This window comes from Aedes aegypti, chromosome 1 (assembly GCF_002204515.2).
Source record: "Aedes aegypti strain LVP_AGWG chromosome 1, AaegL5.0 Primary Assembly, whole genome shotgun sequence".
Taxonomy (NCBI): domain Eukaryota; kingdom Metazoa; phylum Arthropoda; class Insecta; order Diptera; family Culicidae; genus Aedes; species Aedes aegypti.
In genome coordinates, this window is record NC_035107.1 from 105189766 (window position 1) to 105203835 (window position 14070).

The following is a 14070-nucleotide window of genomic DNA, read 5'->3' on the forward strand; positions in this document are numbered from 1 at the left end:
ATGATCCGAGGTAAACAAATTCGTCCACCACCTCGAACTCATCCCCGTCGATCATCACGCATCTGCCAATGCAAGCTCTATCGCGCTCGGTTCCTCCAGCCAGCAGATATTTCGTCTTCGACGTATTTACCTTCAATCCAACCCGATCTGCTTCACGTTTCAGCCTGGTATACTGTTCAGAAACCACCTGGAACGTTCTTCCGGCAATGTCCACGTCGTCAGCAAAGCAGATGAACTGGCTGGATTTATTGAAGATCGTGCCCCGCATGTTGAAGCCCGCCCGTTTCATAACACCTTCTAGCGCAATATTGAACAAGAGGCAGGAAAGACCATCGTCTTGTCGAAGTCCTTTGCGTGATTCAAACGGGTCCGATAATGCACCCGATATCTTCACACAGCACTGTACATTATCCATCGTTGCTTTGATCAGTCTAGTCAATTTCCCGGGAAAACCATTCTCGTCCATAATCTTCCATAGCTCTTCGCGGTCGATGGTATCATAGGCCGCTTTGAAATCGATGAATAGGTGGTGCGTAGGGACTTGATATTCGCGCAACTTCCGCCCGTCCACAAAACCTGCTTGATAACTTCGCACAAATCTGCTTGCCAGTGGCGATAGACGGCGGAAGATGATCTGGGAAAGCACTTTATAGGCTGCGTTAAGAATGGTGATCGCTCGATAGTTCTCACATTCTAACTTGTCACCCTTTTTGTATATTGGGTATATTATTCCCTCCTTCCACTCCTCCGGTAGCTGTTCTGTATCCCAGATCCTGGCTATCAATCGGTGCAGACAAGTGGCCAACCTGTCCGGGTCCATTTTAATAAGTTCCGCTCCAATACCATCCTTTCCAGCTGCTTTGTTGTTCTTGAGCTGTTTGATAGCATCCTTAACTTCACCTATTGTGGGAGTTGGCACGTCTCCTTCATCCGCCGTACTGATGAAACCAATCCTCCTGTTATCTTGATCTTCCTCCTCTGCGCCGTTTAGGTGTTTATCGTAGTGCTGCTTCCACCTTTCAATCACATCACGTTCGTCCGTCATGATACCTCCATCCTTATCCCGGCACATTTCGGCTCGCAACACAAAGCCTTTGCGGGATGCATTGAGTTTCTTGTAGAACTTACGCGTGTCTTGAGAACGATACAGCTGCTCCATCTCTTCGCACTCCAACTCTTCCAGGCGGCGCTTTTTATCCCGGAATAAATGATTTTGCTGTCTTCGCTTCTGTTTGTATCGTTCCACGTTTTGACGGGTGCCTTGCTGCAGCATCATCGCCCGCGCTGCATTCTTCTCGTCCAAAACCGTCCGACACTCCTCGTCGGTGAGCTCTCCCTCTTCCGGAAACGCAGCTTCAAGGTTTTGCGCGTAATCAGTTACGACTTCGGGTAGCTTGAGTCGTTGGGTAGCTTGAATGATTCGAACATAGAATTAAGTTTTATTAATCATAACAAATTCGAGGGTACTCTCGGGAGATCTGACGTGCAGAGAAACGGCACTATCATCACACAGTCGCACATGCTCCTTGGCTTTGCGGACGATATCGACCATACTGGAATCGATCGCAGTCAGTAGAAGAGTCCTTCGTGTATCTGAAAAGGGAGACTGCGAGAATAGGCCTAACCACTAATTCTACCAAAATGAAGTACATGGTTGCAGGTAGAGAGAAGTAGGCTTGGTGGTACAGGTGCTAAGGTAGTGTTTGATGAGGAAGTGTTTGAAGCAGAGATGCATTAGAACGCGTTCTGTGCAAAGCTTGTGCTCACGAGAGCCGTGTTCAAATTCCAACAATTTGCTATGTTTAATCACAGGACTCCGTTCATCACGAGGCAATCGTCTTCCATGGCAAGGATGCAAACATAGAAGCATTGCAATTCATCGTAGTTTTATTCTTTTCAACTTATTTATTGATGTCATTTCTTTTTTTTAGAGTCATACTACAGTCGACTTTCCACATCTCGATGTTCTACATCTCGATATCTCTCCCTGTGTCGATGATTTTTTGGGTCCCTTCATTCTGCATACATTTTCACTCTCCATATCTCGGTATTTCCCTATCTCGATGTGATTTTCATTCCCGATGTTCTCTCCATATGTCGATATGCCCATTATCAAAGCATACCAGACTAGATTTTAGGGATTCAAACGAATTTGCCAAGACGAAACTTTAATGACGTCTGCTTGTTTTTGATTTTCTTGGTAACGGATTGATTTTCAATCTAGTATTCATTGAAAATTTGTTCTATTTCTTGATCTCCCTTCGATATCGAGATGTAGAGAGTCGACTGTAAAAACTAAATAACGCTCGCAAATTAATGATGCAATAGTGACCAAACAATGGTAGTTCTCAAAATATCTATTGTATAATTAATCCTACACCCATATTCTTAAGTTTTCATTTTGCCAATTTAAATTGCCCGTCGAATGAATTTTCAGAATATTTGAGATCCATTTTCTAGGGATTTTCCGAGAATTCCTCACAAATTCTTCCTATATTTCCTCCAGGAATTTGTATGTAGATTTCTTCTTTCAAACATTCCAACAGGTAATCTTTCATGAACAGCTATACAGATTTATCCCAAAATTTTGAGGTAATTATCCAAGCTATTGTCACAAGGATTTCTTAAAAACTTTCCCAACGAATTCTCCTGGGCTTTGTTTCAAAAATTACTCCAGGGATTATTTATGGAAAATTTACGTGAAATCTTACATCTTCGAGGAATCTTTTACAGAAACTGCTACTGTGATTTCCCATGAATTTTTAATCAGAATTATTATTCCAACAGACTTTTACAACAACAAAAAACCTTGAGCCAGAAGCGTAGCTAGAGTTTTCGGGGCCCGGTGCGGATACAAATTTGGGGGCCCAAAAAAAAGGGATGCACCGCCGTGGTATCGTAAAAATTAGCGACATTAGTTTACACAATAAGATAAAGTAGATTTACTCTTTTTAGTTTTAAATGAGCATGCACCTTCAATATTTTCTTGAAAAGAATTTACATTTGGCCGACAATAGCTCACACATACAAGAGCGTAGCCAGGATTTCTGGCGTAAAATAATTTCTGGTGTGACATTTTGTGAATACAAGAACAATTATATAAAACAACTTCTTCAAAAGTGCTCATCTGACTAGAATAGACCTTGAAAATTTGTAGTATGCTAGTAATTCCTTGTTGTACTCTAGGAAAAGTAGTAAAATAATCTTGGAACAAGCCAAACGAAAATTTCTGGTTGTTGTGTTTTTATGCAATTCTACCTTGCAATAGAGATAAAATGTTTGAAGGAATAGTTGATTTTATTTTATGAGGTATCTCCAAATATACTCACAGAGGTATTATTAAAAAAATAGCTGGTCAAATTCTGGAAGAAACTTTGAAATAAAACTCTCTGAGAAGTAAACATATATTTTTGGAACTCTATCGGAAGTTTCTTAGAAGATTTTTTTTGCGAAACGCCTTGTTATGCTTCTAAAAGAACTCCAGCATGAATATGAGGAGGAAATCTGGAAACAAATCTGGTGGAATCACTTAGAAAAATCTGAAGAAAAAAAATATTGCATACACCGCCTGATGAACTGCTTCCAGCAATGCCTAAATTAATTTCAGGACGAATCCAAAAAGGACTGCCTGGAAAATATAAAGGTAGAATTCAAGAGGATTGTCAATGGTCTGAGGAATCATCACAAACTACTAAATTAAATACCAGTGCGAGGTTCTAAGGAAAATTTCAATGGGTATATTTAAAACAACAACAAAAAATCGTTGTAGAATCCCTGGAGTTGTTTGCAAAGATTTCTTGACGGACTTCTTCGGGACAAATGTTTGGAGATCTCATTAGAGAGATTCTTGGTTCAACCTTTGAAAAGCTACTGAAATGATTCCTGAACGAATTCTTGGAGAATCCTTGAAGCAAAATCTAGATTGCGGTTAAAAAAATAACCTGATTGTCTGCTGAAATTTCTTGAAAATCGTGTAAGAAATAGAAGAGTTTTGCGTACAGAAATGCCAAATAGATAATTACTCGAGCGATGGTGAATAATTGAATGATTAAGATAGCTGTTTACTTAGGTAGATTCAGAGTATAATAAATTTTTTTTATTTGCTCTTGAATAAACAAAAGCAACTTTTTGTCATTATTCGCTGTTATTATGACGCTCAATTCAACCATGTTCCAACTAGGCAATTAATCAATAACATACTTGGAATTACTTCCGCGTGGTTACTAGGTTTATTAAAACGTTTTTTCGCAGAGGAAGGTATTACTAGAAAAAATACCTTACATTCTAATAATCTGGAGTAATTGGTAATGTAAAAACTAAAAGAAATCCAGTAAAAGTTTCTGTAATAATTACAAGAAGAATCATTGGTAGTTTTCAACGTAATTTTGGAGGATGCTCTGAATATATTTAAACACAAATTGTCTATATAAATTGACAAAATCTCAAAAAAAAAAAATACCAGAAGAAATATATTGATAAGGTACTGAAGGTCACTCAAGGATAAATTTGGATAAATGTTGGTAAGAATAATTGAATGATTAAAAAAAAGAATCTCGATTTATGAGAAATTTCATGGAGGAATCACTGGAGATCTTTTGTGAATTCCGTCAAAGAATCATTAAAATACTTCTCAACATAGTTTATCAGGATAAGTATAAGAAGTTATCACTATTATTAACCATTGCACACATGCAGAATAAATACTTGGAGTTATCTCTAAAGGACTAATTTTTAAATGAATAGTAGATGAAAAAAAAACAAAATTCGTGCTTTTGAAACTGTCTCAAAAGTTAAAATCGATGCTTAGTTCAAATTGTATAAAATGGAGTGGCCTGGGTAAATGGTTGGAAATTAAAATTTGTGAAGAAAACATGTGATATCTTACCGCGATTTTGGGGCCCCTATCAGCTCAGGGCCCGGTGCGGATCGCACCCACCGCACCCCCCTAGCTACGCTACTGCCTTGAGAAATTTCTCAGGTATATTCCTGTTGGCATCCTTTGAGAGTTTCCTGGTTGAAACTGGTTGGTTGTCGCAAACGCGGTAAACAATAATTAACCTTTAGTTTTCGACCCTCGACATGGCATTTTAAAACCACCATTTCGTCAGTATTCATTTGAGTTTTGAAACCACTCTCAGTTGACTTCAAAAAGGTACCACTTATTTGTCATAACTGGACAATGCTGAATTCGGTACCATGCCGGAGATATTCCGGGTTGTACTGGGGTCACAAAAGTGCAAAATTTGAGAAATGTGATTATTTTTTTCATTTATTGCAGTTACAACACCGAAAATGTTATGTAAAACATAGAATAATGATTGATTGCCATTATTTAAATATAATTTGAATAAGTTGTCCATTCCGTAATACCGTTGCCGGTTCCGCCAGGGCCCCTCTGTGGACATTTGCGTTTCATGTCCAAAACATGCCGTGCGACGTCTCAATCTTCATGAATTCGAGAGAACTTGTCAATAAATGAAGAATAAACTCGGTACAAACTGATGTAGATCCTATTTTTGGCACTTTTGATTCACTTCGCTGTGGGGTTTTTTGAAAGCTACTGAGCTTACAGTTGGCCACAATATGCATCGTATTAAAGTGCTTCTTATGGCAAAGTTTCAGTCAAGCTGAGAAAAATCCCCCATGCCAAAGTGAATCATGGAAGTGCCCAAGTAGCTCTGCACCCTACCAGTTTGATCTGGAAGCACATAAATTCTTCACATTTCACAATATAAATTGACAGATGATGTTTCAAAAACTTATTGCGAACCTTAAAATAATCAGCCTGGCCTACCTGACCACTTACTTACCTTTCATTCATAAGGAATGTCATACTTCTTCTTCGGTAAAAGGACCAAAAGTCCAAGTTCAAGTATAAATATTTTATTTGTCTTTCCCAGTGGTTTGTCACATCAGTTGTCTTAATTTATGTTCCTTGGATTTATTATACTTATTGGTTTAAATGCTGCAGTTATTCCATTCATTTTTGCAATATGGTCACACACAACTGTTTCTTTCTATGTAGCTGTTGGGTACTCCAAAGCAATAGCTGTACCAGATCGCAATTTGCCCTCTCGTTGGCAAAGTTGAATGCGCTGGGTACGCACTAGATTCAACAAAAAGTAAGCATTGATAAAGAGGAGACAAAATGAGTTCTGGTACCACCAGGGCTCTAAAGCTTAGCTTTTAATCTATTTAGATTGTAAACCTCTAACTATATTATTTTTCGGGTATCCTGGTACTCGAAAACATCTAACAAGGTTGAGAATGATTTTAATTACGCTTGTTTTGCTACGGGATTTAGAATTTGCAAGATGAACGAAACGCCGAAGAGTAAATTATGTCTATTTGGGCTGAGTTTGTATCGTAATTGATCTCTAACACGACTGTCTACCCTATAATGTAGTCTATTTTTACTTGGAATGGTTGCGAATGATGGTACTCTCGTTTAAACTTACAACAAAAATCCAGAACGGAACAGATACCATCTAAACATGTATTTTGTCTGAACTACTTCTTATCATTTCGTCGCCGTTGTACCGGTCCGATTTCAGAAGTGAAAAGATATGCCTATTTGTAACTCCATCTCCAGCGTGTGATGAACGAAAACATTTCTACCGCTTTCCGGTCAATACCCTACTACCTCACTCACAAGTCCATCTCTGATTAAATATGTCCTGCTCAGTCATAGCACACAATTTCTATTGTTTTGTACGGAAACAGTTTTTACCACCCTTTCTGAGACCATTGTTATCGTCGTCGGAACTGACGGCACAGATCCTCCGGAAGACTCGGGAACTCGCTTTTAGTCGCTATCGTAGTCGTTTCCTTTGCCATGGGCCGAATTCAGGGGCCGGCGACTTTCCTCGTCCGAACCGTAGACCACCTCTTCGTCCGAGTCGTTGATCATCGAAAAGGCCGGATTGTCCTTGGTGATGGTGGCTTCTGATGTGGGTTCGAAAAGCATTAGCGTTTCATCGTATCTGAGACTTCTGGAACTTACCATGTAAAGGCCGACCATTGGGCGAGTACACATAAGCCATCGTATACAGGTAGAAATTCAGCAATCCATAGAAACACATGAACTGAGCGGAACTTTTGTACGTGGTGTTCAGCTTGGCGACAAAATTGTCCTCCAGGATTCCAAAGCCAAAGCGGCACATGGTAACCGCCAGCGAAATGGCCAGTACAAACAGCATCAACAGGGTGAGGAATTTGAGACGCATATCTGAAAGGATATGAGTCGATACAAGTTTGGAACAGTTGAAGTATTGCAGAGAACTTACCGAAATATGGCATCGACCGAAGTTCACTATAGGCTCGAAGGATCAGTAGAACCAAATACAGCAAGTACATTGCACCGGAAATGTAAAAGAACATTTTGAAGCCCTGCAATAAAAGTTGGGCGAATATTTATTGAAAATCGGAGCTGTTTTTCACAAATAAAATGATTTAGGAAAACATTTTTGTCTTCATGATACGTTTAGTATAGTTTAGTATGTATCACGCTAAACCAACAATTTCACGCCACAATCGTTGTGAATTTGGTTTGTCGATATGGCTCGCTGCGCTCCACGCTTTTTTGTAACAGCCGGATTTGAAGCAAACGCCAAGGTTGCTGTTCGGCATTCTTGCAACATGCCCTGCCTATTATATCCTTCCAGCTTTTGCCACCTTCTGAATACTGAATTCGCCACGCGTTCGAAAACTCCAAAGGATTGCAGGTAAGCTACTGGCAAGCGTGGCGCTATCCATACTAAGGTATAGAGGACCAATCTGGTCAAAAGCACTTAGAACGAGCAGAAACCTAAAGTGGTTGGAATGTGGTAATGTGCTTAAGAGTAGCAAGTGCATACCGGACGGTATCTAAAGAGGCTGTGTGCATCATAGCCGGAATGACGCCTATCGGGCTCATCATCAAGGAAGATGTTCAATGCTTCAACCAAAGGGGTACCAGAGGAGTCCACGACACGTGTAAAGATGAAACGCTCAGAAGCTGGCAGCACTAAGGGTAGATGGACCCATCGGCTAATACCAAATGTGTCATATTGGTATAGTAGAAACAATGGGGAAGTGAACTTCCACCTGACGCAGTTTCTGTCAGGACATGGTTGCTATAGACAGTGCCTGCATAGGTTCGGGCACTCAGAATCTCCTGCGTGCCCCAATTGTGCTGGTGTGGATGAAACAGCAGTGCATGTCGTATTCGATTGCCCCGTTTCATTATTGTTGTGAGAGGTCGCATGCTCACTACATGCGGAGGGGACACTTCCCCCGACAATATAATAGAGAGAATGTGTGCGGATGCCGAGTGCTGGAATGCAGCAACTACGGCTGTCACTCATATTATGTTAGAATTGCAGCGCCTTTGGCACGCCGACCAAGAGTTAGCTGCCTAGGATTAGCCCTGCCGAGACTGATCCCTTGTAACATTGTTTAAGTCGGGTAGGAGAAGCAGTTTGCCTAGGCTACTTCTGCTACACGTGTTGTGCTATATGCACAGGCCCCTCCCCGAAGAAATACCGTAAGGTGGTTCCGAGGAGATAAGGGTCTGAGGCCAAGGGTAATGTCGATGCACTGTTCACCACTTGAGCAATTCTAAAAGAATTGCTCAAGCACAGTGCATAGGCTGGTGTTAGCGGCTGTTTGGGTACGTCAGGAGTTAATCATCAATGTTAACTTCCTTTTCCCGATCAGCCTAGATAGCCGTGTGGTGTCGGTAGCGGTTGTTTCAATTGGCTAAGAATTAACACTACGGACTGCCTGTTTCGGTGGTAAAAGTCCACCTAACAGGTGACCCCTAATTCATGCGGCTTTAAGCTTACCGTGCCTAAGAATGAATGGTTAGGGGGGTCTAAATAAAACCTAATCGCAAACGGAGCCTGTGGAGTACCAGGGCGCCCTCTACAATATCAAGTCCTTCCTGTGCTACCCGGAGCAATGGTGCAGGTGACCTTGTGTTTCTCCGAGTCTGAATAAAGGTGGGATTATTAATACGTTGTAATTTAGTTTAAAATTTCACCTCTATGGTTTCGCATTATGCGTATTACACAGTTTATTCTGTGCTTTTCGCCTTTGGCGACTTTTAAGAGATACCGATCTGGTTTTTCCGCTGCTGGTCTTTTTCGTTCTGAGATTGCGAAAAGCTTAACCCTGCCTAGTTTGGGTAGTGGCTACGGTTAGGATAGCTTAGTTAGACCAATCTTAAGCATAAAATATCAGCAACGATCAATCTTTGTAGACAAATTCAAATGGTACAGTTCAAATGGCGCTAGTTCAAAACCCTTACTTTTGTGTACTTTTATCTAGGTAACCTTGTGGACCCGGTTTTTGCTACTTTCAGAAACATGAAATGGCAAACTCGCGTGCCAGGCCTCGTGCATACGTGCTCGTAAATAGCGCTGACGTTGCTACACTCATTTCTGAGTTAAAAACTAGAGATGTATGTGCTGTCACAATTGATATTTCTGTTGGTGACCTCAATAGGAAATACGTCTTTCGTTTTGTGGTGTATTTACCACATGATGAATCATCCCCAATGGATGGTTTCAAACGAGTTGTCGTTCACTGCCTATGAAAAGGCCTTCTGCTGATTGTGGGCAGTGATGCTGATACTCATCACATCATCTGGAGCAGCTCAGATATCAATTTGAGAAGCTCCAGTCTGATGGAATGCCTAAGTAGTTAGTTCCTATAGTAAGTAATCTTGGATTACTTATTATATGAAGTGTAAGTCATAATGCTCTGCTCGAACAGAGTCAGTCACGAGTTGACGAATTGACATGTTTAAGATGATGAATCATTATCTGATCATCGCTACATCTCTATGAACATATAAGTGAAGAACTAGCCATATGTATTAAAATTCACGTTAATAAAGAAAAAAAAAATCTATGAACATATGAATGTAAATTCGCAGACTTTGCTTTTTTTTTATAATCCACAAACTGGGTACTGATTGGGACCAAATTTCATGGATTATCTTTGTCCATTGGAAATCCTAGTGATTTTGATGTCTCCATTTCCGGTGAATTGGGACACAATTGTCCTTGCTTCGAATGATCTCACAGTTGCTTGTCACTTTGCTTATAGTAAATGTTCCTCACAACTCCCTTCGCGGGACGATTTGACGTCTGGCTATTTGTAATGGAATATGTCAAATAGTCAGGCTGCTTCTATAGCTCTTGCTTCGGCCAACTCAGGGTCTACACACTTAAATTATTTTACGGATTCCTGTGAAATTTCAACAGTTGAACAGTTCGGTAAAATGAATTAACGGAGTACGGTAATTTTTTACAGTATTCGGTAAAAAAATCACCGGAATCCGTTAAATTCCGACGAAGTTACGGTGTTTTATTTCACCGAACTGTTCAGCTGTTGAGATTACGGTGAAATTCACCGTAAGAGCTTAGTGTGTAAGCTTGTTATCGCAAGTCGAGCTCAATTTGAGGAACTGAATTCAGTGAACTCTGTAAACCTTGTATGGGTCCTTACTATTCTTCCATGGCTGGGAATGAATTGGCTTAAGATTTAGCTCGTAATGGAGCATTGCATGACTTCATTGGCCCTCAGGCAGCTATTCTAATTTCGAAGTGTTGGGTGAAGCTTCAGAAATTCTTGGGCGGCAACTCAGCACCAGTAATACTGGAATAATTTTGAGTCATGTCGTCAAACAAAATTGGGCATTACTGAGCCATCCCAAAGGTGGCGAAGTATTTAACAAATCTGTCAAAGCAGAATTGCAGTCTCTTGGTTACAATCTTGACTGGCCACTGCCGACTCAACTATCACATGGCAAATATTCAGCGTGCTGACTCATTTGTGTGTGATAGTTGTGACTCCGATTATGGAACTTCGTATCACCTGATATGTAACTATCCAGTTTTCGCGTAATTGCGATTCCAATTACTTGGTAAACACTTATTAAGTAAATCTGATTTCAGAAACCAGAATCATCAGGACATTCTGTTATTCTTAACCCGCTGTGGAAATGAGCTATAGGCTCTCTTTACGCTCATGCGTTTTACAGTGCCCTTTTTAGGGCGCTGTTCGGACCCATTGTGGTATGGAGCTACATGCTCTCATTTCGCTTGAGCGATCTTCCCTCTTCAAGGGACCCCACTCCTATTTCCTCCCATCTTTCCCTTCCCTTTCCTATCCCATCGGGTAGATGATGAAATAGGCTCAATTATGGCGATGGCACAAATATCCCAACTGGTGGGGAACGTGCCTTTGGAGCCGGCCTTCTGATACCTGATACCTTCTCAGGGGATCTGTTTGCAGATTTCCCCCTTGTAAAAAAATATATATGATTAAAATTTAATTATATAAAGAGCTGAAATTTGGCAACTCGACTAAACTAGAAACGATTTATTCGATAAAAATAGCATATGTCGTTTTCATCGAATATATACGTTTTATTACACTTCAATCTACTGGTACATTCTCATCCATTGGTACCAGCACTCTACCTTGTAATGATTAAAGTGCGCCAAAGACTTTCTGTTATGAATAACATTCGGTACCGACGCCTGCCACGGTACAGCCTGGAACTAGAACGACTCATGCTACCCGGAGTTACAATTAATTATCCGCAAAAGCAGCTTTGTCGGATGAAGTTAGCTCACCGAAGCCCATCAGTTGTATTCTACGCATATTTGTCCCGCGGTCCATAAGGTTTACATAGAACATGAGGCAAGTGGGCGAAGAAGGGAGTATTGTATTCAAGAAACGCAAAAGTTTTACAAATAACTCAACGCATCCCGGAAAGCCTTTGTGCCGCAAGCCGAAATCTGCCGGAGTATGGATAAAAGTATCTTGACAGACGAACGTGAAGTGATTGAATGATGGAAGTAGCACTACAATGAACATGTGCATGGCGCAGAGCCGGAACACCAAGGCAGAAGGAATAAAGGCTTCATCGGTACGGCTGATGAGGAAGACGTGCCAACTCCCACAATATGTGAAGTGAAGGATGCTATCAAACAGCTCAAGAGCAACAAAGCAACTGTGAAGGATGGTATTAGAGCGATACTAATTAAAATGGGCTCGAACATCGAATAAACTTCTGGGGCTAACGATACTTACGTTGTAGTTTCCGGTGTCGACGAAATGGCTGTACGTCGGGTCCTTCATTTCGTTGCACTTCTCCCAGGTGGCCAGCACAACGGCACACAGCCATATGGGCATGATCACTATCAACTTGGGCACGTAGAAGGTGAGCAGCTTCCGCTCATTTTGCCGCAGGCCGTGGTAGATGCACAACCAGAACAGCAGTAAAGCACACAGGAAGGTGGCTTGCAGGATTGCGTCCAACATTCCCGGCAACCAGCTGCTCATGAGGAATATTAGCGGGAAGAGTGGATCTGGAAGAGGATGATGAATTGATCAATTTGAAAATGTTAGAAATTTAATAGAAATTTGCAACGTTACTATTGTAGAGCACTAGCAGTGGCAACAGGACCGACATCCACTTCTGCTCTATCGACCAGTCATAGATGGGATACTTCCGAAGCGTGTGAGCGAACCAACACGTTACGATGAACGTAAACAGCAGAAAGATGAATCTAAACCAAATCTCAATTTGGGTGAATGCTGGATTGTACGTTTTGAAGTAGAACTGCACGCCGTTGATGTTGTACCGATGGTGAAAGCCTTCCAACCCGTAGAATCGTACCGTGAAGATGTAGTGGGCATAGTCCAAGAAGCCTAGATGAAGCACGATGAACTCCTCGCAAGCATCACGTGAGCAGGTCAAATGGCGCGTTCGATTTTTGCTGTGGTCTTCTTTCAACACGGTGACCGGTTTGTGCTCCACCGTGAGGCCATCGATTCCGACACTGACATGGAAACTTTTGTCGAATATTTCATCATCGGTGTTGTCCGTCTCGATGTTCGCAATCAACCACAACTGCTGCGAATACGTAGTCATCAGCGGGGTACGCATCACGAATGGTCCCGTCGCCAGGTAGTCCGGATTGGGACTGGTCGAGTTTGGCATCAGCGAACTTCCGGTGACCATCGTAGTCACGGTGATTGGCGGCCCGGCCAATCCGATGAAAATTCCCAGCCCAAAACATGCAAAGAAAGCCAGAAATACCACCACAAACTCTCGCTTGTTCATGGAATACAGTCGCATATGGACGGATCGTTCACAGCGATCGTGATGATAGGCAGGGGCGATGTACTTGTTAAACTCGCTGAACAAATCACTGAACTGCGACAGGGAGTTTCTCAGCCTCAGAAACATTCCTCCGGGTGTTACGTACGAGTAACCCAACCCGGAGGTATCCTGTGGCGGTTTGGTTGCCATCTTCAAACTTCGTTTTCGTCGATTCTTTCACTAAATCTACCACTTTTCACAGATACTTATCTATGGAGGCCATCTTTTTCCACTACGAAAGGTGAGTCGTAGAAGCAACAAAATACATAAAATTGCGACCTTTATGCTTCCAGCTATACACAGATGTTACTTTTCAAGCACTTCAAGCAACATTGACCCGTAATAATTTGAGAAACGATTGATTTTACACCAATCAATCAATCAATCACTCGAATAGCCACCCAACCGAGCCACGGAAAATGGAAACGGGTTGGAACTGGTTCTTCGTGTCGTTCGGAAGAGTCTCTACTTGCTTATTCTGTCAAAACAAAGTGTTGGATTTCCTCACCAGGAAAATCGTTCCTTGGAATGGAATATAGGGAGGGGGAGGGCTGGCCGATGGGGCGCAGGCGCGCACGTGCCACTCCAGGCCACAAACAGATGGCAGGTGTGTTTGGATGTCCATGTTGTGTCGGATGCAGTGGTGGGTATTATTTTATCACATGGTAAGGTATGGTAAGCAGCCTCACCACGTGCAGTTACGGTTAGGACGAGGAACTCATTGACTTTGCTACTTAATCAAAGTGTAGCAGAAGAGTTACTTCGTGTTTTAGATTGTGTTTGTGATTTCCAACCTTTTTGAAGCTACGACCCCCTTTAAGGATCTACAAACAACTCACGTATCCATAAAAATGGATGTTCTTCAAATCGATGTTTATGGAAACCTGTCAAAATTAAGTTGTCATCAA

General features: G+C 41.6%; 1 protein-coding gene across 1 annotated transcript; it reads right to left on the reverse strand.

The window, feature by feature from the left end:
- Positions 1–5867: 5867 nt before the first annotated feature.
- LOC5564395 (transmembrane protein 181) lies at positions 5868–13681 on the reverse strand. The gene is made up of 5 exons (XM_001648690.2): positions 12433–13681; positions 12088–12365; positions 7287–7389; positions 7004–7228; positions 5868–6945 (listed from the first exon to the last, which is right to left on the reverse strand). The coding sequence occupies exons 1-5, from the start codon at positions 13310–13312 to the stop codon at positions 6806–6808; spliced, it is 1626 nt and encodes a 541-aa protein (XP_001648740.2). The 5' UTR covers positions 13313–13681; the 3' UTR covers positions 5868–6805.
- Between the last annotated feature and the right edge of the window lie 389 nt (positions 13682–14070).

What these genes read in the sequence shown, in the direction of transcription:
- LOC5564395 (XM_001648690.2), bottom strand. Translation starts at nt 13,312, where the DNA reads ATGGCAACCAAACCGCCACAGGATACCTCCGGGTTGGGTTACTCGTAC. An exon ending in TCGACACCGGAAACTACAAC is followed by an intron (nt 7,390 to 12,087) that starts GTAAGTATCGTT and finishes CTTTTATTGCAG; the next exon opens with GGCTTCAAAATGTTCTTTTA. An exon ending in TCGGTCGATGCCATATTTCG is followed by an intron (nt 7,229 to 7,286) that starts GTAAGTTCTCTG and finishes ATATCCTTTCAG; the next exon opens with ATATGCGTCTCAAATTCCTC.